The 26957-nt window shown below is 39.1% G+C and overlaps 2 protein-coding genes across 5 annotated transcripts; both read left to right on the top strand.

Moving 5' to 3' along the window:
- Nucleotides 1-1354: 1354 nt before the first annotated feature.
- On the top strand, nt 1355-5867 carry hpdl (4-hydroxyphenylpyruvate dioxygenase-like). Of its 2 annotated transcripts, XM_032574927.1 has the most exons (5): nt 1355-2077; nt 3216-3382; nt 3466-3617; nt 4726-4853; nt 5129-5867. In XM_032574927.1, the coding sequence occupies exons 1-5, from the start codon at nt 1383-1385 to the stop codon at nt 5313-5315; spliced, it is 1329 nt and encodes a 442-aa protein (XP_032430818.1). In that variant the 5' UTR covers nt 1355-1382; the 3' UTR covers nt 5316-5867. The 2 variants fall into 2 exon arrangements, with proteins under 2 accessions (XP_032430818.1, XP_032430819.1); XM_032574928.1 differs by lacking the exons at nt 4726-4853; nt 5129-5867 and adding an exon at nt 3740-4326 and having other exon boundaries at nt 3466-3662.
- Nucleotides 5868-8706: 2839 nt separating this feature from the next.
- Nucleotides 8707-25098, top strand: fam53b (family with sequence similarity 53 member B). 3 transcript variants are annotated; one of them, XM_032573960.1, is made up of 5 exons: nt 8707-8908; nt 16086-16279; nt 16898-16946; nt 19083-19804; nt 24479-25098. In XM_032573960.1, the coding sequence occupies exons 2-5, from the start codon at nt 16190-16192 to the stop codon at nt 24785-24787; spliced, it is 1170 nt and encodes a 389-aa protein (XP_032429851.1). In that variant the 5' UTR covers nt 8707-8908; nt 16086-16189; the 3' UTR covers nt 24788-25098. The 3 variants fall into 3 exon arrangements, with proteins under 3 accessions (XP_032429851.1, XP_032429853.1, XP_032429854.1); XM_032573962.1 differs by lacking the exon at nt 8707-8908 and adding an exon at nt 12024-13777; XM_032573963.1 differs by lacking the exon at nt 8707-8908 and having other exon boundaries at nt 16190-16302.
- Nucleotides 25099-26957: the final 1859 nt, after the last annotated feature.

Consider the following 26957-nt stretch of genomic DNA (forward strand, 5'->3'; position numbering starts at 1 on the left):
TTGTCTAATATAGAAAAAGATAGGGTTTTTTTACTTGCTATTCATAGTGCATCACTTAATATTCTGGAATATTGGTAGATGTGAATTATTTTTTTTTTATCTTAATATCTATGTGAAACAAAGCTGTGACAGATAGTTATAACTGTTGAACAAGTTTCCTATAAATAGCACTTAAGTAAAATAGTATCATGAAGTGTTGCTATACTGCATGCCTCGCTCGTAATTTAATAAGGGGAACTGATGTAAAAGACAAATTCTTCTTCCTCACGTACAACAAGTTAATACTACATTGCTGGGGTTAACATTGCAGGCTTGGGATTGTGAAAAGGCATCATGAACGAGAAATTTTCAACAGCTGCATGTCTGCGTTATTTTTTTTTCTGATTAGTTAGAAGCAAGGGACAAATTTTTGCTGTTGTGTATTGGGACATTATGGTGGACTATTGTATAAAACATATAAAAATACATACAGAATGTGTGGTAGATTTGTAATTTGTCTTATGGAGTTTTACTTTGAGTTTATAGAACAAAGTTTTATCTAAGCACACTAGTCAAAATGTTCCTTAAAGAGCATTTTCAAGACCACAAAGTACTATTTTTAATCATTCATATTAAAGCCTACAAGTGCTTCATCAACAGCAACTGAAAAGCTGAATATTTTTTTCAAAGCAGAAACAAAGAACATGATTTATCAACCAGTGTTCTTGTTTGTTTCCTTCCTGATAAAATTGAAAATACTAAATGAAATTCTTCAAAATACTCCGCCAGTAATTTCTTCCTAAAACACTATTTTGATCTATATTGTCAGTGTCAAGTTTACATTGAAAGGTATTAATACAAGAATATTCAGACTGAAAGACTAACACTTATCGTCAACTAATCATCTTATTTTTACTTAACTGCCTTTAAATTTCATTATAATATGTATTTTTGTCTTAATAATATATGAATCATTGAGCCATGAATTATCTTCAACTCAAAATAAGATACAACCAATATGAAAATTGTGTCTTTATAATGCACAATTTATAAAGACACAATGACATGTAACATGTAACCCATTTATCTCAACATTTAAATTAATTCATTAGTGTTAATCATAATAACTAAACAGTGTTTCGTTAAGCATTTGCTTCATCAAAAAAAAATACAGACTGTGGATATGACTCCCTTTAATTTAGGTTTCAGTTGTTATTATTATTATTATTATTATTATTATTATTATTATTATTATTATTATTATTATTATTATTATTATTATTATTATTGAGTGGTATAGCGCCATTTGAGAGTCTGCGCAAACGAAGTCCACACGGCGCTCCACCTTCCTTCCCGGCTTACAAATGATGCGCACCCCGTCAGAGAAAGGGGAAACATGAAACATGGCAGTTCCCTTGCGCCGTTTACACCACGTTTCGCTTCAAGCTTCAAACGGGCTGAAATTAGCCCACGACCTTGTGTCAAAATACAAGTTTAATTTGTTTGCCACCAGACTGACTGACAGGTCAAGGCAGGTGGCTTTCCGGAAGGGAACGTCAGTCTTCGTTGTGAATGAGGGACCCGTTCAGGGCAGTGTGGGTTTGAATGAATGGCCGCAGGAAGGTGGAAACGGTGAACACTCCGATCATCCTCCCCGAGTCCACTCGGAGAAACACAAGCTGAGTAACCCGTCGTATCTTTACGATGTTCACACCCACCATCCGGTGGACTCTGTCAGTAACGTGTGTTTCGAGGTGGAAGATGTGGAAAGGTCGTTCAAGGTGCTCCGCCAACTGGGCTGCAACTTCCTTGTGCCTCCCACGACAGTCGAGGACGAGAATGGTCTCGTCACCTACTCTGTGGTTAAATCGGTTGTGGGAAATGTGTGCCACACGTTGATTGACAAGACAAAATACAGAGGGACCTTTTTGCCTGGGTTTACTATCACTGAAAAGGACCCGAGCTTGCAAAAGGAGGACTTGTCGTGTCCAGTTACCCATTTTGATCACATAACTTATGCCTGTCCCAGAAAGTCATCCCACCAGGTCATGGAGTGGTATGGGAAGCTTTTTGGCTTTCAGAGATTTTTCATTGATGGGTAAGTAAAGGCAAAAATAACGTATGGCAGAGTGTAGTTATGCACAATCAAGCCACACTGTTTAATCAAAAATGTCATTCCTCAGTCAAATTTTGTTCTTAGGATTTAAATGTAATTTTTGTTTCGAACACTCAGAATGACAGCTGTATTCAAGTATATTATATTAAATTACTTCCAATTCACTTGCTGTAGCGTATGCTGTTTATTAATGTTAATGTTAACATCAGCCATGTTGTTAACATGTTAAATAATGCCATTTTGTTGGTTTAAGTTGCACTTAGAGCTCACTATTAACCTGTAACTTGATTCATGCTCAGCTACGTTGGGATTTTAACATTGGACAAGTTTTGACATTTCAAATTCTTCAAAGATTAGATTGCTCCTTCTCCAACCCAAAAAATAAAAAAATAAAAAATTGAAGGTAAAGGCTCCATCTTACGCCCTGCGACAGACTGGCGACCTGTCCAGGGTCTACCCCGCCTCTCACCCTAAACGTTCGCTAGAGATGGGCACAAACACCCCTCATGACCCCACTAGGGACAAGGGTGTCCATAAAATGGATGGATGGATGGCTCCATCTTACACAAATAGAGATGGTTTGAAAAAAAAATCCCTTCTATCTGAAGCTATTGTCTACATGCTAATTATAGTTGTTTCTTCTTCTTCTTTTTTTTAAATATTTGTCTCTTTTTTTGTAATGAACGTTGAATAAGGCCAAAGTTGTAATGAATCCTTCAGTGCCACTTACTGGTGAGAGACGGATATTACTCAACAGTAATATCCATCGTATATGTTGGTATTGAAAACAGAAAAAAAAGAAAAGGTCAAAAAAAGTCTCTTCTTTTTGGCGGCCAATGTTGACATTTAATACTCAAACTAGACAACTTTTTGCAGATTTGTGTAATTAAAGTCTCCAAAAACAACAACAAAAAACTTCCTTCTTATCTGCAAAATCATAATTTTCTAGAGCTACATGACCTTGCTATGTGTTTTTTTTTTTTAAATCTAAAACCACAACCACAAAAAATGAATCCCTCATGGAAAAAGCACCACAGGTATTTTTAAATGAATGGTTATTAGAACAAGCATTACAAAGTAATTTATCCCAAGGTGAACAACCCTTTTCTGTTTTTTGTAGCAATGAAGATATAGATGAAGGTTTCGTTGTGAACCAGGAAGGCGTCGGACTTCGACTCACTGCCATGCAGTACTGGAAATGCAGCAAAGCGGGCATCGCTCTTCCCTTCCCTGACAAAAAAGAACCCGACTGCAAGTTTGTCATCGCAGAATCACTTCCTCATGAAGGTACAACAACCCGGCTGACCTTTCAGATTATTCTACAGTCATTGACGTCACAGCTTCTGAGTGCATCGCTACTCATATATTAGGCCGCAACCAGGTGGACACCTTCTTGGAGCAGCACAGAGGGGCAGGCGTCCAGCACGTCGCACTCTACACCAAAAACATTGTCTCTACCGCGCATGCGATGGCTGAAGCTGGAGTCCAGTTTTTCTCCCCTCCTCCTGCATACTACACAGAGGTTTGCACACACCTTATTGCAATAAGAGAGAAGGAAGTTCAGAAGGTCAGTTTATTCAATGCTGTCTTTTTTTTTTCTTCAAAAGAAAATAAAATCAGAGTTGGTTTCGCTCCTTTTTTTAGCCTCTCTATGCAGATTTCCTGACACAGCTCAGCTCATAATCAGTCTCTTCAAGGCCACCACACCGCCCAGCACGGCCAGGACAGAGCCGCTCTTTGTTCATGAAAACAACACAGACAGAGACACAGATATACAGAGTCTGGTTTGCATGTCATGTGTTCATTTGAGTATTTTGCTTTAAAAATAGAAACTCCTAATGAGTTTATTTGACAGTATGATACATTTCAAGCACTTGTCTCTATTAATTCTGATGATTATGGTTCTGATGACAAAAGGCCACTGCTACAAAAGCAAAAGAATAACTGCAGACTGAAGAATGATTGTGAAGCAAAACATATTCAGATGATTGTTGGAGGAATGCACTGTGTTTTATTACATGTTTTTACATTTTTAATATTGGGGATGCCTTATTTGATTTTATTTTTTAAATTTTCAAATACATTTAGAATTTTCTTACCAGAATATCCACCTATTGTTATTATTAAGGACTTTCTGTCAGAGGAGATCTTGCAGATGAGTAAATGAAATAATAAAATGTTGTTTTTGAATAGCTAATGCACTCAATGATGGCATACAGTTATGATTAAATTTAAAAAAAGACTATTTCCTGAAAACTAAGTAGTAAATTTAGAAAATATCCTAATAAGTCAAAGCAAATAAATCATTTTTTCATACAATGAGGATATTTAATTTTTAAATAAAACCTGGAAATTTAGGGAGAAGCAACAACAAAAAGTGAGTTCAAATAGACAAGAAAGAAAAAAGTCGGAATTGGAATATTATTAAGATAACAATATGGTTTATGATTCATTTCCCTCCTTCACTCTACACGTTTTTAACCATCGTCAGGAGAACCACACCGCTCTCTGTGAGCATTTCGATCTTTGTCCCTAATACCTAGATTGCATGTGGACAACAGGCGCATTGAAAATCCAACCAACTGATTTGCAAACCAGTGATTTCTTACACGTGACGTGTGCTCTGGCAGGTCGGAAAACAGCAGGAAATAGAGGAGGCGGGACTCGATCCCCAGAGGCTTTCGGAGCACGGCATTCTTCTGGATACGGACCTGCAGCAGGTTCCATCGTCACAGACAGGATGCAGCGAAAACAGAAGGTGGGACACAACTGAGAATAAACTACCGGTTTATTCTCATACAACCAGTTGTGATAAAGAGTGAAAACCTTTACCAGGTCATCAGCAACTGTTTTATTTGGGTATTGACACTAAACTGTTCAATAAGAATATGAAGTAAGACTTTTATTCTGAACTTTTAAATGATGTCATTGGAACTGTATGTATATAGAAAGTCAGTTTGAGTGCAGATTAGTAGCAAGAGTCATATTAAAGGTGGTTCATAATGTGTATTGACCTTTCGGTTATGCTTTCAGATATCTACTCCAGGTGTTTTCAAAGCCCCTCTTCGCTGAGGATACCTTCTTCCTGGAGCTGATTGAGCGCAGAGGGGCGACGGGTTTTGGCGAAGGGAACATCCGGGCCCTGTGGAGGTCCGTGCAGGCGTACATGGAGAACGAGCGGAGGGATTCTCAGGGAGAGACTGTGCAGTCTGCTCACTAATGACAGCTCTGTGTTTTTTTAAAACGTAACTTATTGCATGCGTGTTTTATACATAATGTTATAATACTTAAACTGGAGGTTATATGCGAAGGAGCTAAAAGAAATATATGAAATAATCATAAAGCTGCTCTCTTCATGTTGTGTCGGTTGCTGTCCTTGAACATGAATGTAATACTTGAAGGGGTGTTCTCTGTTTATCAAAGCAAGCCAAATGAACTGAAAGCAGCTGTACCTCAATAAATCGATTTTCCACCGACTGAGAAGACGAAGCTCTGCACACTGAAAAGTTCCAGAAACCTGCAGTTTGTTTTAGATGGTATCACACATGAGGCTTCCTCTAATTACATCTCAAAACACTTCCTTTGTGCATCGCTTTGCAACTCTATTCAGTCATTTACATTTTTCACATTTTGTTTTACATCTGTAAAGTTCAAATGATTTTATTGGGGTTTAATATGACTGATCAAAACAATGTATTGCAAAATTGTAAATTTGTTGGAATTTGATAAGTAGTTTGCAAAATGTTTTACAAATAAAAATTTAAATAAGGTGTGACATGTATTTTTATTTAGCTACCGCTCTTCCAGACACAGGGGAGCTTTATTAAATCATGATTTGCCAGCGACTTGGGTTTGGATCCTCTGAGAGGGAAACCTTGAAACCCACTGAGATGAGTCTGTTCACTTAAATTTGGCTATAAACATAATGGGTGAGGATTAGTGGGAAGAATGAAAGGCAATGAAACCTAGATGGGAACTCCATGAAAGCCATATGGTTCTTTTTATGTTCAGACTATAGTTACAGGACCCCGCTGGGTAAAAGAAATTTCAACAACCTATTAAAAGACAGTTCTTAAAGTTGTGCACTTCTAAATTTTGACAAATGGTGTCAGTGTTTTTCTTTTAATCAATCTGGTTGTTTTCGCAAAACAGATTCTCAGACAGTTTGCATGTTTTTGTGTGAAGGTGGGATGACACACACTTTGGATATGAATAGTAACTCATTTTTGTTTAATCAGCTGAGAAACTAATTGCCACATATTTAGAAAGTTATATGGTTTTATTGGATTGATTTGACACTTTGCATGAATGCCAACCTCTACTTGTAATAAAATGGGAATTGTTAGCCACAGAGGGGATTAACTGTTCATTAAAGTTGAGAAGCGATTGCTCCTGTAACAGGAGTTCTTCAGCCATCTGTCCCTGGCCAGTGTGAGCCGCAGATGGCACCCAGCATTATGCAGGGAGCTCTCTGGAAGATTGCTTTATTTTATTTTTATTGTTTTTTACTCTGAACTAACAGTAAAACCATGAAAAGTAAGAAAAATCAAACAATTAAAAATTATTGCAATTAGTCACAATATCCATTTTTTATAATACGTCTTGATCACTTTTTGATTCTTTTCTTGTAACATGTTTGGTGGACACTGCCCCCTATGGTTTTCACAGCAACAACACACCCAGCCTACTCCTAATTTCTTGTAGTCAGCAAGTACAAATAAACATAAATTGATTGAATAAACATTATTTAATCGTCTGCTTCTTATCTATGATGTTTAAGTAATCAATATATATTCATGTGATAAATTAGATGTAATTAAACATACATAGTTTAAGGTAAATAGACAAATGATCAAAACAACACGCACCCCCCACCCCCCACACACATTATTCATTAGTTTTACACATCACAGTCAGTGGATAAGAATAACTGTCAGTTAAAATACTTTGTAGGTAACCAATCACGTCAGGGTCTACCTGATGAGCCATATTTATAGTTTTAAATAATTCATGATGTACAGCGCACATAAAAGTTTTACCAATTATAGAAAAGGTTATGTAATAATTCATATGTTTAAGTCAAGGTTTATTTAACTACATGATTATGTATTTAAGAAATTAAAGTCATTTATGAAAAATGTGAAACCTCTTTTCTTTCATGTATTTCTTTACATTTTATGACTTTTGCCCCCAATACTGCTCTGCATGTGATCACTAAAGAAGTGCACTTTTCCAACAACTTAATTCTACGCTGGTATCCGATATTGTGTAGGAGACAAATCCTGGGTCACCCAAAAGGCAGGCAAAAATAAAAGCAGACAGTCTAAAACCAGGCAGGACAGTCTGGAGAAGATTAGAAGAACACAGCAGATGTTACTCCTTGATTAACAATAGTGTCTGCCACCCTTATGAGGCCCAGTTAGGCGAATTCATTATGTCCCCCTTGGAAATGTTTTCAACTTACTGTAAAAAAAAACCCATTTTTGTGTATATATCAGTAGGCGAAGGTTTTTGGGGAAGGTGGTTAAAGTTTACTTAAGTATTCATAACAATAAACCACAATATCTTATGGCTCAAAATTGTCAGATACTTGTTATTATTATTCTTCCATTGCAATGGTATTCAAATATCCAGAACCTTTAGACATGAATGTCACATTACAACCACAAACCTCATTGGATTTTAACAAGGTTCTGTGATAGACCAACATGAAGTAGTGCATGTTATGAAGTGAAAGAAAAACTATATTTTTCCTGCACTACACAAATGTAGCTTTCATGGAAGAGCAGCAAGTAAAAATCAACTGTTGAAAGAACATTTTAAGGTTTTCTGCACACCGTAAAGAGGACACACTAAATATGAGGAAGAAGGTGTTCTAGTCTAAAGAAAGCCAAACTGAACTATCTGGTTTACAGTAACAATGCAAACTTTGGCATAAAACTAACACTGGAAACACCATCCCCACAGCATCGTACAGCCACCTCTTTTTTGACACTGCAGATTTATTTCTTCAGCAGGGACTGCATTGGTGTGAAGGTATTTTTACCCATTTAAAGTGTGAAAATGGGTGGACCATTGACTAGTCTTATCATGATTAAAAATTATTTAATAGCCTTTCAACACAGTTTGTGATTTGTGAAAATGCAATATGAAAAAAAGGATTGCATTTCCTTAAAGATATAGCTGAATTGACCCTGTTAATCAATCAAAGCTACTTATTATAGATATGTTCACTTCTTATTACTTATCCATCTGCTTAATCTTGCATTTGGACTGAGAAGAATGATCAGGATCTCTGAAAGAGACGGACATCCCACTATTATTTTGCCTGACTCAGAAGTTGTGGTTACTTTTCATTACTTCAAGGGGGTTAGACGACTGTCTGAAAGGATGGAGGGGTGTTTCTCTCAACAAAAGTCAATTCAATGTAAATGTTTTCCATTCATGTTCCTCAAACTTCAGTTCAGAAAATATAACAAATTAAACTTTTGAAAATAATACAGACAATGACCGTTAAGTATGAGATTTAAAGGTGTTTTTAATCAAATGTAAGCCTCATCCCCCCCTCCCCCTGTATGAGTGGTATCGTCCACGCAAGTCGTCACAAGCTCATTAGCGTGTAGTTCTGTGGGACAGTAGAGTAGTGGGGCAGTGTTGTAGTTAGTAGAGAGCAGCTGAAGTGAGCTGTTCCCTTTGCTTCCTACCTTGTTGTTGTTTCTATTTTTTGCGAAAAGGAAACTCGCCATGGCTGACAGCAACTAAACAGCTGCTCTGAATTGTTGGGAATCCGAGGAACTCATCGCAGTGATGCTTGTGAGTTGGAGATTTTGTTCAAATGTTAGCAACATTGCTCAGAAAACTTACTGTAACATCTATAGCTACACTACAAACAATGTTATAATTCGTTTTGAAGCTATGTTACTCCTAAATTATGAGAATTGCCATTATTATTGCTAGTGGTAGCGTCTTCGGGGGAGTCTGAATAGAGTTTCTGTTAGCTTAGCTAAAGTTTTCCTCATGAGAACTGCTATAGCTGTGTCCCTTTGTTTTGTCTGTTTTAGCACTCACAATTTCCTCTTTTAGCAATTTTTTTATAAATAAAGTCAGCTCCTCTTTTACTATACTCTATCTGTATGAGACCTAAACAGTGAGAAATATGTTGGAGAAACTTCTCAAAAGTGTTTTAAAATAATAACCATGCACATGATTAGTTAATACTTAATGAAAGGTGTTAATTAAGTTTATTGCATCAGATGCTGATTATGAAGAACACAATCATTTCAGTATGGTTTCCTCCTATGTAAGACATTCAAACCAAGCTGTTTGGTTGTTTTTTTTAAATGAGTTTTTATTGCAGCTGAATACTTACTGACACCACCTTATTTTATGGCTGTACTATTTGTCCTTTGACTTTTGGTTTCAGACTGTGGCACTGCAGCGGAATGTGGTTGTCTTATCATTTTGAAAGCCAGCTTGCTCCTCAGAAATGAAGTCAGGGTTGGCTGACACACATCCTACAGATTCAGCAGTTTACCATCCCGGCACCATAAACAAAAACAGAGAAACGTGAACACTGAAGTGTCCTACATGGCCGCAGTTGTGACTGTTAAGTCTTTGCAATCAAATTAAGTGTTTCACTGCTAAAGAATTTCACATTTTCTGCATGTAAACATGCCCTTGTACGTTACAGTTACAAGGGCTTGGCTGATTTTGTCAAGTTCAAAATCATATTCTTGCTGTGGTTTAGTTCAGTTCCTCTGCCAAACCCATTTCCCTTTCATTAGAAATGGGGTTTTAATAGAGTGTGCCAGTCACTTGTGGACTGGCTCAGTTTTCTGGGCATTTTTTCTTGTGACAAGAGCCATCCAGCTGGAAGGTTAGCTGCAGGTTTGTGTGAAAAACTGTTGAACGTTTTAACTTGTATCCATAAGAGGGTTGCCAATCATCAAGACTCGCAGATGAGTTACCTTTCCTTTTTAGGTACCACTGGAAATACTTAGTCATAATCTTAAAACATATTTTAATTCACTTTTAACAACATTTAGACATGGTATTTGTTATCAAGCTAAATCAGGCCGCAGATTCTTTAACAGATATTAGTTTTGAAGCCAGATTTGAAGATTATTCCCATCTAAGATGAAATAATTTTTTTTAAGTTCTTAGTTTTTATTTATCTATTATAAATAAAATGACCATTTGAGCTTGAAACACGTCAGTGTCGAACACCAATCAAAGCCTATACCCAGCCCATTTGTCGGCGCATCTGTAGTTTCAGCTCCTTTTTAATGAGATGCCCCAAAGTTTGCTGAAGTCGCCAGAATTCCCATCATGGATCATGGCGTAATGCAGAGCTGCCCCCACCCCACCTGTTGCTGCATGTCCGCTGGTCAACTAGCTCAAAAGTAGACTCCTAAATTAAACGACACTATGAGTGGGACTGACTTCTGGCTGGTTATGCTAGCAGGTACCCTGATTAATTAAGCAGATAATATCTGGTTGCTTAACCCCCTAGGGAGTAGGAGCACCACAACTATGTCAAGATTAAAAGGATGATATTCTGCACATATACTACATTAAGTAATTATTTATCCCCAAGTCTATTAATCAAAATTATATTAACAAATATATGACGTAGAGAACATGATTATAGATGTAATAAGCCTATCAGCCTATTGATTAACTATTCCTGCCAATTCCTATTTTGTACCATTAGCTGTTGTGTCCCCTTATCCACTGTGTAATTAAGAGACTTTGTTAGATTTAGCATTCAAGCGGACAACTTTCTTCTCCAACTTGGACAAGTTTGTCCAAAGCCTCGATTACCGAGCTCAACAAAGCTCTTGTTCTGGACAAATGTATACAGTGCAAGCGATTATGTATGAGATAATTAAGCGACGAGCCAGCTTTAAGAACCTGGGCCTCCCTGGCTGCCATGCGTAGCCATGCTGAGCCTTTGTATTTATGGTAAGTGGGCAGCTGCATGCCTGTGAGACCTTAGCTGTACCCCAGGGCCTCGACTGAGCCCGATAGCTGCCATTGAAGCCTCCCGGCCATGCTCATTTCTGACTATTCACTCACAGCTTTAAAAAATGTGGAGCAAGCCTCCTGTATGACTTGGTTTAATTTCTGTGAACGTGTTGGGCAGCTGTGTGCTTGCCAGCACCCTACAATGTGTTTCATAAAGTTCCTTTCATTCAGTCAGCCTCGACAGTACTAAGTACCACCTGCTGCTCACTGGGAGCTAAATAATGACCCCAACAAAGGAAGTTTCAGGTTTCAAAAACCTGGAGTTTTCTCTGTGATGTGCAATCTGCTGCTGCAGTGTAAAAAAAAAAAAAAAAAAGCAGAAATAGATGGCTAGATTTCAAATTTTTTTCATATCATAGTTTCAGTTTCTACACAGATACACAAATATGACACCTTTTTTTCTTCTGTTAATTACTTGCAGTTAATGAAAACACCCAGTTCAGTTTCTGAGACAATTACAATATTACAAAAACATCAAAATAAAGGTTTTTAGATTCTTTTTGTTTTGACCTACATAACCATGGAGAAAAATTGCTGACATGGCAGTTGTCCAGCAGACAGTCAGAGACAATCCACAAGTAGGGTAATCCCAAAAAGGTAATTGCTGTACAAGTCGGCTATTCAGAGTGCCATATCCTAACATAATAATGGAAAATTATGTGGAAGAAAAAAATGTGGCACAAAAAGTTGAATAGAATCCAATTTGCTTTGACATCCAATGAACCAAAAGATTTGCATAGAAATGTGGGCCTACTGGAAGGTACGTACAATACAGAACATTCATTCAACACGTGGCTTATTTTGTATGTATGACTGCATCAGTGTGACATGACATTTAGAATTGCTGGTAAAACCCACATTGCTTTAATAGCTTCTGTTGGTAGTCTGTCAAACTGGTAATTTAACAGTTTTAGGGCACAAGCAAGAGGTCAAGTCTCTCCAAATTACCACTCAGTGTGTGGCAACTTCACACTCAATATCAGGCACCTTAAATGCTGTGCAAGTTTTTTTTTCTTCCACTCAACTTTCTCTCAAAAACATCCTGCCTGTGGAGGAAGTCAGTGTTTGTCTGCTGGACAACTACCAAGTCAGCAGTCTGTTTTCTGTAATCATACGACATAACATGGTCATGACGTAACATTTCTGTGTTAAACATCCTTTTTCTTGGTCTTATGAAATATTACAAGTTTTAGAGAAACTCAATTCAGTGCTGAATTTTTATCAGCTGTAAGCCGTAGTCTTCAGAATTAATAGTAATTTGTTTTATTTTTGTTTTGAATGAGATAAAAAAAAACAAGATTTTGGTCATACTTTAACTCATTGGGATGAACTTGAATTCTCAAAAGGTGGGCATAGATTTGGAACCTTCTACTCTTCTGGGGTTTAGCTGTTTGCTTTGTTTCCTTCAGGAATACTGTCTGCAGAAAATGTCCCTTTTACCCTGAATTCCTTCTGCAGAGGTTGTAGAGATAAGGAACAGTACAAATTCCCCAGTTAGCCTGCCAAGGCTGGCCATCTCAGGTGCTTGGCAGATTCTCCTTTTGTTGAGACAGCCACAGTTGTCTTTCCATTGATTTGTATTTCTTTAGGGATATCAAAACCTCTCCTCCATTAAACGTTTGTACAGATTTTTGTTCTTTTTTTAAAATTTAGCATCTTAGAAAAAAAAATAATCAAAGATTACATTTCTAAGTGGCAATCCTTCAGAGTAATAAATCTGAATAAGCTGAAGCCATATCAAACACTTTTGTTTTTACCAGCTGTCCAAGTGCTATAAAACAGATTAGTATTAGCTCTAATTGTCAGACACAAAGCTGACAAATCCTTATGTAATGGTGGCCTAACCCACGGGATTACAGTCTATGCAATGTATGGAAAAGCTGCTCAAACAGAGCAGACGCTGCTGTTGGGGTCTTTGTTTTGATTGCTTTGTGTGGTCTTTATGAAATTTAGTTAAATCTAGAGCAAATAAACACATGCTGTCTCAAGACAAAGAGATCCAATTCATATCCATTTATATTTTAAAAAGTTTTAAATCAATACACTTACAATGCAATTCAGTCACAAAGTGGGATTGAGATCCTAATTAACATGCAATACAATGCAGTTGAAGAACATTTGACAAAAAGCCCCCTTGCGTTGAGTTGACCAAATAAGCTCTGTGGTTTCCTCATGTCGTATCTCACTTTTGCAGCACGATTGCTTGATGTCGCTGACAAACCAAAGCGGCCATGGTTGAAAAGTTTTTGGTGACCACAAAGGAAGAAGGGCAACATCTGCTCATCCAAGACAGCATCGTCATTGCCTTTCAGGACAGACGCCAGACAGCATTGCAGAAAGATGTGTTGGAAGTCAGTTTGTCAGTCTGTCTTTGATGGGAAGTGAAATGTTCTGTTGCATTGTGCTCAGCGATTAGACTTTCTCAGTTGTCATGGTGGCTAAAGATAAAACAGTTATCGGATGCCAGAAGTGTAGAGACTCCCACCAATTCCAGATAAAAGGCGATGTCGCTAAGAGAGGTGCTTTCAGGTTTTACATCACAATTGGAGAAGGACAGACATTTTTGTTGCTGAATTTGGCAATTTGTAAGATGCAGCTCTGGGCACGGTAATGGATGAAGGTGTGCCAAGCAGGGGCTGGTAGGAGATTCTCATGGTAAGTTTCAAGAAATGAGAAAATTTTAAATTAGGCTTTGAAAAAATACCCTTGTTTCCTAACATCCATCAGAGTATTTATTTATTTTTATGCAAAAACGTGAGCAAAAACTAGTTTTTTTTATATATATATATAATTATTGCACAGAACATGTGACTTAACTGGGCTATCTGCTCAGGTAGCCAGTCTACACTTGTTATTAGTGCACAGCAGCATTTGGCGGAGGGGCAGTGCTTGGTACGTCTACCCTCAAGTCATCCTAGCACTTTCTATGTGATCCCATTAAGAATTTTTGCATCTCAAATGTAAATCATACGACTGGCATAATGGAAAACTTTTAGTTGTTAAACTTACTGATTTCAAAGAAGCCAGTTGCAAATATATTTATCCTTTTGGGAAAAGTAAAAAAAAAAAGGAATCAATCACATTTGGCAAACCAGATGTTATATAAAACCAGAAATCTACATTATAGGTAAAGAGTGATCTATGGATCTCAAGTTATCATTCCATGGGACTGATATTGGCCTGTTCTTACGTTTGCTCTCCAGGTTTTGTCTTTCCAAGAAAAAGCAGTCTCACTCTCTTCCTTTTTATTATTATTTTTTTATTCCTAGCATTTTGCATCTTCTGTTTTTATTCAAAATCCAAGACAAGCTTGAGTGGTTTTCCAGGGCTGCGGGGCTAGGTTAGGTTTTTATAATTGTGTGTTCCACTTGTGTCTTGCAGCAGAGGAATGTTTATCATTATGTTATAAACCTCACCCACTTGAAGTACTCAGTTCAGATTTATAGGGATAGGCGAAGGAAAAAGAGAGAAAAAGATTATTTAATTGTTGCAATTTTCTCTAACTGAATGTATTGGTGGTGTTTACGATGGGAGCATGAAGAATGTCGGATAACCCTGGGAGTCATCGGTCGGGAGGACTTCGTGTTGGTCGTTGTGTCTGTCTCTGGGTCATTTAGATGCGTAAACAACTGTTTCCCCTTCCGTAACGTTAGTCGCAGCCATCTCGCAGATCTCTGTAGTCGATGGCCACACCACGCACATTATTCATCCCAAAGCTCTGCTCCTTTCTGTCACCAGATAAACCCAAAGAGCTCAGTGAGTGTTGTGAGTGTCTTTTCCTCAGAACCTCTCTCTTGTTCTGTCATCTCAGGGTGATAAGTGTTAGTGATGGAAGTCATTCGCTGAATTCAAACAGCACCTTTGGTGTGCTCCTGCATGGTCTTGTGACACTGTTGCACTCCACTCCACACCCCGCAGCAGCAGACCTTTCTGCTCGTGCCTCTTCTGTTTTTGTTTGTTTGCTGGTTTCCTACAGTGACTTTTAGGGCATCATACGACCATCTCGTGTCCTCTTTGTTCCATGATTGCTCTACCTGACGTGGCCTCGCGTGTAACCGATCGCTGTGGTAGCGAGATCCTCTGCGACCATTATATAGATTTACATCTGACAGGGGGGGGGCAATCAGCAGTTTTAGTGTAATCATGGAGCAGCGTTAATACGAGGAGGCCTGTTTTGATAACCGCAAGGTCAGCTATTCCTGGCCGGCCCCCAAGGAGTCAATTACACAACTCCTCTGTGGGCTCCAGAGTGGGACACTTTTAAGGAAACTCGCACAAATCTAAAAAGGTGGAGTTCCACTTAATGTGGCTTTCTTGAGGAGGCCATGCGGAAGTGAAAACGCATGATGGCGGAGGAGACAAATAAAGTGTGTTCTGGGAATTCAGCCTCAGAAAAACTTGAATTCCCATTATCTTCCACATATGTAGATGTTGAACAGGATGCACGTGTTGGAACAGCAGAAATGGAATCCGTGTGTGTGGGGGTGTGTGTGTGTGAGAGAGAGAGAGAGAAATGGAGCTTGGGTGTTTCAGTATTAAAAATTTATCTGTGCATGGACGGCCACTCTTTAAGGTTAAATGTCTGTGAGGGGCTTTGGGTTTCAGGTTAGTTTGGTTTGTGCTGCTATTGAAATGTTTAGTGTAGAGGCTGTAGTAGAAAATCTGCAATATTTTGATAATATTCCAGATTTACAGAGTTTTTATTTGAGTTATTTTTAAAAAATTTTAAATCCACCCATGTGTCCATCCATCTTCCTGTTGTTCCAGTCGGCATTGGACACCAAAGCGATTCTCAGATAATTCCTTTTGGGGATATTAGGGGTTTCTTTTGCATTTGATGATGCATTTCAGAGCCTCCAGGTCGGGGATCCCTTCTTCTCCATTCGCAGCTTTTATATGGTCGATAGAATGTTAAAAATGCTCCAAATTCTAATCCCTCTCTCATCTCTCTGTGTCCTCTCAGGTTTGGGCCGAGTTGTGAAACACATTCCAGCCGACTAATAGCACCAAGCCTGAAGAGATGGCCCTCAGCATGAATTGCCTTTACTGGACCAGCTGTGGACAGGGATGCGTGTTGTGATGGTGATCATTTACAAGAAAACAGTGGAAAAAAAGGGCGGTGACGATGTAACAACAAAACGTACGGACTTGGGCACGGTGAGAGGATGTTTTCAGATTACGTAAGCAGTTCCTTGTGTGTGAAATGTGTCACTTCGTGTTTGTGTGACGTATGCTCTTCAAAGGAGAGCAGAAGGTGCTGCTTTGAATTAAAACCACCTACTGTATTTCTCTTAAAACAAAGCTGAAACTTAACTCTCAGGCAGAATATTTAACGGCTGCCTGAGTGACTCACAGGACATGACATCAGAGAAACAATGTGAATGCTTTTTATGATTATAAATGCACGACATTTATGCTACAATTACAGATGATTGCATCATAAAAGCTGGTAGCATTAACCAGGATTTCTCTTGGAATGACAGTGGAGTATTTTTTTACACGAGGCTGACCAACTCTGACTAATTTTTTGTTCTGCATCCTTGCAACTTGAAGCTCTGCCAGCAGGAAGAAAATTCCTCCACTTATGTGGACTGAGATTGCCCTCAGTCTCATGAAATGAAGTCATCGTAACTCCGTGGCCGAACTTTTGTTCACCATTTTCTTCAGTTTTATTGAAATTATTAACTACTACCTCTACAATTCCACATTCCTTTTATTTTTGTGGTGTTTTAATGAGCTGACAGGGAATCATGTTCTGATTTCTAACACTTCCAGGCGCAGACCATGAGCCAGGGAGCAGCACTTTTTTCTTGTGGACTCATGGGTAAGCTTTCCTTATCTCATTTGATCGATATGCAGATGTGCTCGTAACTTTACACGCTTTGGTAATGTGTATTGTGAGTTACTAGCTTCTGAGTATTTATCTCAGCTGTTTTTTTCAGTGGAATAATTATGCAACAAACAACATCATTAAAGTCTAGAAAAAACATTTAAATTAGTTATGCAGAAAAAAATAGATGTACATGCTCAAATATATCCTTAAACTCCCACTAATATATCTTTAGCATCCTTTTGCAAGGTCCAGCTTTTTTTTTTATAAAGTCATCAAGTTTCTGATGTATTCCTGACTGGATATGTGACTATAAATTGTGGACTTCATTTAAATTAAGGTTTTTTAGTACAGTTCTAACTTTTAAGTTAACTTTCTACATATTTTTATCTGGTTAAAGTTGCAGAAGCTAAACATTAGCCAGCTTTATCCATCCTCTAACCAGTTTGCTTGTTTGCCATCACTGTGCTGTTTTACTGCAAGTTCAAACATCTAGCTGCTGATTTAAGTTAAAGCATTCATTCTAAATTATTTCAACCTCCCACCATCCTTAATAATCGTGATTAAAAGGCCAGAATGTCCAGATCAAGTCTTTAGGATGTAGTTGATTCAATATGCTTTATCCATTTTCCAAAGCTGAACTTTGCTCACAATGTTATTTGACGCACAAAGTGGTTTAAATGCTGCTCTGCAGCTTGCAAAGACCTGGAAGTGTCTCATGGGTTTAAGAAATGGAGGCTGACTCTGCTGCAGTTGGTTTAAGGCCGTATGGATTCATGTGAAACATGCCTAGCAGGTGGTTTTCAGGTACAAGAATGTATTCAAGTGAGTTCATGTTAGTAAGTTTATCTTTGTGGAAATCTCCTAAACGTAGTAAACTTCATTTTTCCCACTTTTTTCATGAGACAAAAATGTCTGACATTCTTGGACTAACTATGATAACATTTCCCACAGGCCTTGTTTTTGCTTCTTGTTTTGATTATCAGTGACGTTTATCTCGAGAGAGGAACAAATGTCCTGCATACTATGAATGGATAGTTGCTGTGTTTAGCTGCTGACTCACCACCTCATGTTGGTTACCTTTATTCAAAAGAAAAGACAAACATCATTTGGGAGGCGACTTAGTTTCCTGTGCTTCTTGCAACAACTCGGTCATCAGAATGTTTGTGATGTATATATTTACTCCGACTCCAGTGCATTGAGCCAGCTGGACGTTGAGCTTCCTTTTTCCAGTCAGCAAGGCGACTGGAGCACTGCCTGAGGGACAGGGCAGGGTGTGTTTGTAGTGAATATAACACAAAGCAGCGAGTGCTATGAATTCGGAAACAATCCTGAAGCAGAAGTTTGACGTCACTTATGTCTGCACAACCTTGGGACATATAGTAACAAAAAGCAGCAGTTTGGACTATCAGGATAGTAATAATGTACTTTCTTTCCAATACTAGTGGAAAATTGTCCCTATGGAGTAAGAAATTCACCCCTCAAACCACAATGCTTCTGTCACTATTGAACAAAACAATCAATACAGACCGAGCGTGGGCTTTTCATCAATAGTAATACAACCGTCACAGCTTGGGGGTTGAATTTTACTGCATAGTGTCAATTTTCCACTACTATTTCAAGCCAGTTAACAAAGCCTCTACAACAAACCATGTGAGATTCATCTGTGAGCAACCGCAAACAAAAGCAAACAACAAAACCAACTTAGATTTATAGTATTTTACACCTTACAGCAGGGAGGTCAAACTCATTTTCATTTTGGACAAAATCAAGATCAAGAATGTCCTCAAAGGGAAGTTGTGCCAAAAAAAAAGTCAATTAGTGTCTGTGTATTTGATGAGTACTTCTTAAAGTTAAATAATATTAAACATCTTTTCACATTGATGTAAGTTTTTTTTTAATGTGGTAGTCTGGAGGGCCACATTAAAAACTATGGCTGGCCTGATTTTGGTCTTGATTTTGACACACATACTTTGCAACCTATTTGGAAAATTTGAGTGTTTCGTTTGTTTTACGCCGATACCAGTAAGTGGCCCATTCTTATTGGAGATACTATTAACGAGCTTGCTCTGAACATCTGCTGTCTTGTGTTGAGCATTTTGAAAAGGCCGCTGCTGCTGTTTGTTACAGAGACGAGCCGATGGCGTGAGGTGGGGACCAGCTGCGCCTTGCAACAGCGGCCGGTCGGAACCAGCCTGGAGAGCCTGTGGGACGTCCTGCCCGACGTGCACAGAACTTCTGCCCACTGGGGCTGGGATGTGGGCTCCACCTCCAGCACCATCTCCAGCCTGCTGCAGGACCTGAGTCTGACCGATTCCTCGCACTCCACCGCGCCCCCCAGCAAGCGCCAGTGCCGGTCCCTGTCCTGCTCTGACGAGCTGAGCAGCTGCCGCTCCACCTGGCGCCCTCAAGGCTCCCGGGTGTGGACTTCGGTGGAGAAGAGGAGGTGCCACAGCGGGGGCAGCGTTCAGCGCAGCGGCCTCGGGAACTCGCAACTCTGCTTCCCGGCTATGCAGCGCAGCTCCAGCTTCAGCCTTCCCGCCCGCTCCGACGGCCAGGAGCAGTCCAGGCCTTCCGCTTTCTCTGGCCCAACTCCCAACTCCTCTGATCCGTCTGCTCAGTCCCTCTACCTCTCCCATGAACAAATCTGCCTCCCTGAGGCGGAGGAACCCTCACCGGCGAGCTCGCCAGACTCCACTCCAGAACTTGAGCGTCGCGGTGGAGAAGGTGGCCTTGCCCGGAGTCGCTCCCAGCCGTGTGTCTTAAACGACAAAAAGATCGGTGTGAAACGCAGGCGGCCGGCAGACTCTCAGAAACAGAGGCCTTCCCTGGATCTGGCAAAGATGACTCAGGTTAGTGTTTGGAGAGCAGATCATAAAGTAGGAAAATATGTGGAAGAATTTCCTGTTTTCAGTCAGTTCGTCATTATTTATAATGCATTTTATGTTGTCCATTATTTATAATGGACAAAATGCTACATATTAGGTAAGAGATAAAGGAAAACAAAGGCCAAATGGAAAAAAGTGATGTTGGTTTGGAGACTGAGAAAAACGTTTAAAAGATAAAGGGGGAAACAGTGAACTCAAGACAAAAAAAATAACTGATTCTAAAAACAAATTTAACAAATTAAATGTCACACAGATGGATTTCTGAACATGTACGTTTTATTTGTTGGTTTCTGCATAAAGGGGGCTGAACAGTGCAAATTAGATTTTCTGTAAAAAAAAAAAAATAATAATAATTGTACTTAGTCTTTGTAACATCTACCAGATGTAAATTCTACAGACATCTATTGGATTAATTCTACATTTTGTGATCCAAACATGATCATGACCTGTGAGATTTAGTCCATGTCCTCCAGCCTCTGTAGCGTTTGCGTGTTACACTCGCAAACGTCATTTTCCTTTCTTTTTTTGCTTGTCATGGCGTGAAAACAAACACTTTTGGTAAAGGTCGCGGCGGTCTCCCTCGACACACCTCGCAAGTGTCTGTCTGCCTGCATTGTCGTTGAAAGCAGTCATTCATTCATGCAGGCCTGTTGAGAGTCGCATTCCATTATGTGGGTGTGTATTTGCATTCGCATTCAAGGAGGAGAATACTGTTGTATTTATTGCGTGGGAGAAGACAGCTAGGTCAAAGCAGACTTATAGAAAACGGGTTCACTATCCAGCACACCTCTCTGTTTTAGTTTGCACATCCATGGAGGCGTTACGTCTTCCTGCCCTCACATGGAGTAAAGTTTCATGTATTTTCATAAACACAAAAGCAGGCCTTGGCCTTTTGGAGACAGTCATTTGGAGTTCAGCAGTGTCACTGTTGTGACACAGCAAGCAGACGCCACAGGAGCTTCAAACAGAGGCGAGGTCAATGTAGGGAAAAACAACCCGAGGCGAGACGACCAAAAGTGTTTTCACACTGTTTTCAGCTGTGGATCTTCTCTACTGTTTATGTGTTGTTCTCTGATTCTGTGCGGAAGGACAACATCAGTCAACACGGAGAAAAAAAAAAGTGAAAGCTGTTACTATTTTGAAAAAGTTCTGCAGAAATCTAAAGAGTTTCTCTTTTCAAATTAAGAAACTCGTAAGACATGTTTAGTGGTGATAAGACTCTGAGGTTACTCCCCACCCAGCTGTAGGACTTTTCCATCTACCTTATCAGTCGCCTCACTATTCAAAGATGGCCTGCAGTGTTGCTGAATGTGTGTCTCCGGAGCATACTGTCATCCAGACACGTCGCCGGTGTAACTTTCCTGAGGAGAAACCAATCGCCTGCTGCGGAGCTCGGCCTCGCTTTACAAATGTCAGGAAGTGGAGCGGTGGTGGCTGAAGGTTATAGATTATCAAAAAGATAAGACGGATATCTGTTAATTCAGCTTATCTACAGTGCCCTATAAAAGTATCCATGCCCCTTGAAGTTTTTTACATTTTGTCAAGTTACAACCACATTTTACAATTTATTTCATGGGACTTTTATGGGATAGAAAAGTACAAGGTAGTGCATAAAAGTGAAGTGGAAGAAAATGAGTATTGTCTTTTTTGTTGTTGTTGTTGTTGTTGGCCATAGTATTAATAAGTAGAGTCCAGCTGTGTAATTTGATCTCAGTGTTAATCCAGGTATTCTGTGAAAAAGCCTCAGAGAACATTAGTTAACAAGCAGCATAATGAAGACCAAGAACACAGCAGGGCAGGGATGAAACGTGTGGAGGAGTTTAAAGCAGTGATCCCAAACCAAAGCAGTGGTAGTAAAGCTGGTAGAACAAACTGCGAAATAAGAGCAGGTACTCTTGAAGCCAGAAGATTTCATACACCACATAAAAAACATCCCCTCTATCCTGTCAAACAAGATAGCAGTGTTTAAGGTGTGGCCTTAACATAAATCTACAGGTGTTTACTTCAGTTATCTCAAATGTATCAGTTAACCTATCAGAAGCTTCCAAACCCATGACATCATGTGGGCTTTCTCTTACTGTTTTAAAGGGATAGTAATCACTCTGTATGAAAACTCCTGATTTTGAAGATATTAATGAATAAACCTTTTAAATTCTTCCTCTCGTTGTTGTGGTATTGAGCAAATAGAAATAATTTTGGTAATTCTAGCTGACCTAAAAGATGAGACGTTTGGTCTGGCTTAACTTCAGACTGAAAGACAAAAGGTGCATGTGTCTAAATACAAATGCTTACTATTTGTAAAAGAAAATTGGAAACCATGTATCATTTTTCTTCAACTTCAAAACTATGCACTACTTTGTTTCAATCTGTCACTAAAAAAAACAAATAATAAAATACATTGAAGCCTAGTGGTTATAATTTGATGAAAGAGGAATGAACATTTGCAAGGAACTGTATTTATCTCGTCTTTCTGGATGTTGTAGAGTTGAGGTCAGCATCTGTAGCTTTGATGACTTTTTTTGTTTTGCTCAGACCCATGTTGTTGTTGGGTTCCTTCCAAAGGTTCTGTCCCATGTTTTGATCCAGAGGTCTGACTCTGGAGTCTGACATGCTAATCCAACAATGCAATAATTGGCATGGTGGACAAATGTCCCTGCTTTCCCAGAGCCAAGAAAAACATCAGTATTCCTCTTTGATCTACAGCGATCATCACTGTCTAGAAGGTCATGGATGATAGCATCAGCTTTAGCTGCCCTGGTCCTCGTTCTTCTCATTTTCTGCTGTTAAATGATGATAAATCACTTTTAAGACATCTGAACTAAATTCACTTTGGTATTTTTTGTTAGATAATGACCTGAGAACTCTAACTTGGAGTTTGGAAATAAAAAGCGAACCCTTTTGTTTGGCCTGAGTAGATTAAACTTGTTGAAATTAAACAGCTTTGCGCCCACCAGCAGTTCCTTTCAGCACAGAGTTATCTGATCATAACAGCTCGGGTTTTACTCCTCAGTTCTGAATGGGGCTTACACTTAATGCTACATCTGTGCCTCATCTGAGATGTGCAGATTTATGGATGTTGCAGCTAGCGCCACTTCCACCGCTTGCAGCTGTTCACTCTGCACTAGTTTGTGAGGGGAATGCCTTTTTAAAAGACGGGTGATACTTTTTAATTGTCTACAGAAACATGTAATGGCCAACTACTGATGGTGTTTATGAGTTAACACAGAACATGCATTAAGTTTGGTCAATCAAGTACTTTTTATTAATCTTGAAATTGTAGGTTTTTCCACCCAAATCAACTAAAGCTATTGATCATCTTCATCCACACGCCTCTTAAACTTAATTAACAGTCCCATTCCTTCTAAAGGTTACATAAGCACGCAAATGACGGTGGGGGATTCACAGAGGCCCCATTCTCTCTTGTCCCCCCGGCCCGACACCAGCGAGGCATGAGGCAGCTGTCCTGCCTTCCCCATATTAGCCGTACAGATTGGATAAGTCTCTGTCGTAAAGGCTTCTCATTCCGGCACGCACAGCTGTCGCAGGGCATGCCCGCAGCACCACTGGCACATGTGTATTCGCCTGAAGAAGCTTCTAGGTTTCCCCAGATCTAAGTGCTCATTGTGCAGGGCCATCGAGAGGCCAGAGGAGGCAAAAGGCTGACATGAGTGATGCATGGCCACTTGCTGCGTGGGTACTCGAAACACAGATCACAGCTTTGTAGCCTCAACCAGTGTGAAATGTGAACTGAATTAATGCCCAAAGTTTTCTGGGGTTTTTTTTTTTTACTATATATTATTCATACATTCTTAAAAGTAGCTCTGTTGTTGTTCCATACTTTCATCACATAATCTCAGCAGTAATAACGAGAAGTAATGGTGCAAATTAATTTCATCTTTTAAATACAAATCTGATTAAATGTCAGTAAATGCAACATTTACTTTCATATGAAAAGAATACTTTGGTTCCTTGTTCCCTGATGGGCTTTACCCTAAGAATTCATAATGTATGCAATACATACATTATGAATTTCTCTTGCATTGGTTTCAATTTAAAATTGTGCACCTTTTTCTACACATTTCTCATTCCACTCAACTCTCCTTTAATATTATTGGTTGATGCACTTTGTGAACAGCCAGTTTCTTTAGGGAGGAATTACTGACTGTCTGCTGGAAAACTGTCAACTAACCCACTCCCAGTGACTGCCGAGGCCATGACATCAAATATCTCTAAAAATGTTTTTTATCTTAACAGTTATCCATATAAATTTAATTTAATAAGGTTCATCATTGTGCACGTCATGGACCTTTGAGTTTCACTTCTTGATCTGAATTACTAAAATAAATTAACATTTCAATGATATTCTAGGTCATTTAGATGCGGCTGTAAGGTATAAATAGCTTTTTAAGGAGTGGCGTATAAACTGCCTTTAATATTCATCATTGCTGATTCATCTTAGTGTAATCTTGATGCCGGTAATATAATCTTTATTAGTCATTTCCTTTTGATATCAAAATTTCAGGCAGACTTTTCATAGAAGAAATGAGTCATTTACTTTTACTAATTTGTTCAGATTCAGAAATTATGATATTTACAAGGTTGTTTTGGTTTCTTTTTTCCCCCCCTGTTTCTCTACAGAAACTTCGGAATTTCCACAGCCTCAGCTGCCCTGGGATCACAAGCGACGACCCGTTAAAGTCTGGCCCGGTGGCCCTCTCTCTCAGGCCCAACGCCGATGACCTGTCTGACAACGAGGACGGCCCGGAGCTCAACGGGAACGAGTCGTCCGACACCGACTGGAACCCCAGCGGCCGTGGCGACAACACGATGGCAGGAACGACCGGAGGGAAGGACGGCGAGACCCTGTGGGTGGGGCTGTGCAGCATGACGAGGGATATGTACCAGCTGGGAGGAGAGCTCGACATCGAGCAGATTGAGAGGAACTGAGCTGAGCTGCTTTTTTCTCCTCTGGCGGGGGAAGCTAATCACGGGACTGGAAGTTTATCACCAGGTGGTACAATAAACAGTGCTGATAGTCTTAAGGACAAAGTAAAAGGGGAGCTCATGCAGAGAGCATTCCAGGGCTTCTTTTTCTTCTTCTTCTTAAAGAGAGACTGAGCAGGAGTTTTGTGCTTTAAATGTCCATGTTTGGGGACTTTGTGTTGTTAGAGGCGACTCTCCCCCCCACTGTGGGGTGTCTCAGGATAAAACGGAAGTCAGGGAAGAAGGATCTGAGTTGAAATAAGAAAAAAAAAAATGGATACTCTGACATCACTCTAACCCTGAATAACCTACTTGTGCTTTGTTTGGAGAGAATTCACAGCAGGTTTGTATAAATTCTCTGCACTAGAAAGAGTGTCTTTATTTTTCCTCTGACGTTCCTCACTAGCACATAGGTACATGATGGAGACGAATGAACACCACTTATCGAGCTACTGTTGAAGCTCTGTTCACTCTTTACTGAGCAGCAAGCAGCACAAAACACCTATAAAGTATCCAGATGCTTAACGTTTTACTGAGATCTGAGCTCCTGAATGTCTGGAAGACGCTTTGAGATGCTAACTGTGTTAATGTTCTTTCTTTCTTATGATTTGTAACTACAAAGTTATGTAAAACATGAACATAATTTCTATATAAAAAAAATAAATAAACACAGGTTTAAAAGTGTAAATTGTAGTCACTTTATTTGACTTGATGTTTACAATCTCTGTTGTACGCTTTGCAGGTTTGCGTCTTGTCTTTTCTCAGGTGCTGTGCCAAAAATATTTATATCGCTTGAAGTGTTTCACTTTTTCTCACGATACAACCGTTTTATTTGGGTTTGGTTTGACAAATACCGCAAAGAAATGCAAAGTTGTGAAGATTTCACATATAAAAATAAAAAAATATTGATCTGTGTTCAGACCACAAGTCCTTGCATGGCTTGCACATGCGACGACTGAAGTTTTTACTCATTTTTGCAAAATAGCTCAAAGTAAGCTGGGTTAAATGGATAGTGTCTGATCATTAGTCTTCAGCTGATTTGATATTGACTTATTGGATGTAAGTCAGGACTTACATCCAATAAGTCCTGACTTTGGACTTTGACTGGGACATTTTTACTCATGAATTCAATTCATTTAAACTCTGGCTGTAGATTTAGGGCTGGTGACCTACTTTAAAGTTCAAGTCCAATTGGTTTCCAGCTTCCCTGTTCCTGCTGAAGAAATGCATCTCCACAGCATTATCCTGCCATCACCATGTTTTTACAATGGGGATTGCGTGTTCAAGGCTATGTGCAATGTCGTGTTTCTTTCGCATATTTGTGTTTTGCAGGTAAGCTTTAAAAATTTTGCCCTGGTTTCATTGTCATGAGTAATAGCTGAGATATTTTCCCACCTGAGCTATTAATCTCTGCAGCTCCTCCTGAGTTAACCTGGGTCTTTTGGCTGCTTCTTGACAAAAGGCAGCTGTCAGAATAAAGAATCAAAATCTTTGATGGAAATATGTTGTCCAATACAGCATCTAAAGATTAAAAATACATATATATTGACAAATAAAACAAGTATGAACAATTGCATAAAATGGGGGTTGAACACAAATAGGTGCCACACTTCCTGGCTTTTCTTAGTAAAGAATTGTTTTCATTAACTTTACAATCATGGAGTACTTTGTGTTGCCATATCATAAACTTTGTGGCTGTAATGTGACAATGTGGAAAAACTTAAAGGGTTATAAATATTTCTGCGCAGCATTGTAGGCCATGTTTCCTTAGCTGGCCTACTTTTTTACGAGATGGCATGAGGTTTGACATTTTATGTGTTGGAACAGTTTTACAATGAAAGGTTACATGTAAAATAGATTCAGCAGTTTACTCGTGGACTTTGGTTTCATGCTGCTTTTTAAGCAGGCAAATAATTGTTATAGATGTGGATGCACTGCGAGTTTATAGATTAGATTATTCTGCATAGATTTTCTTTTATTGCTTTTCTCCAATAAACTGCACATTTAAGTTTTAAAACACGGCTATTAGTAGGGCACATCTATTTAGCAGCAAATGTCATCGTTGGTTTACTCGTCAATGCAGCAATACAGACTGACCCAATTAAGTTGCATGAAAACAATTGCAGCAGTAAGC

The sequence above is a fragment of the Xiphophorus hellerii genome, chromosome 10 (genome assembly GCF_003331165.1).
Source record: "Xiphophorus hellerii strain 12219 chromosome 10, Xiphophorus_hellerii-4.1, whole genome shotgun sequence".
Classification (NCBI taxonomy): Eukaryota; Metazoa; Chordata; class Actinopteri; order Cyprinodontiformes; family Poeciliidae; genus Xiphophorus; species Xiphophorus hellerii.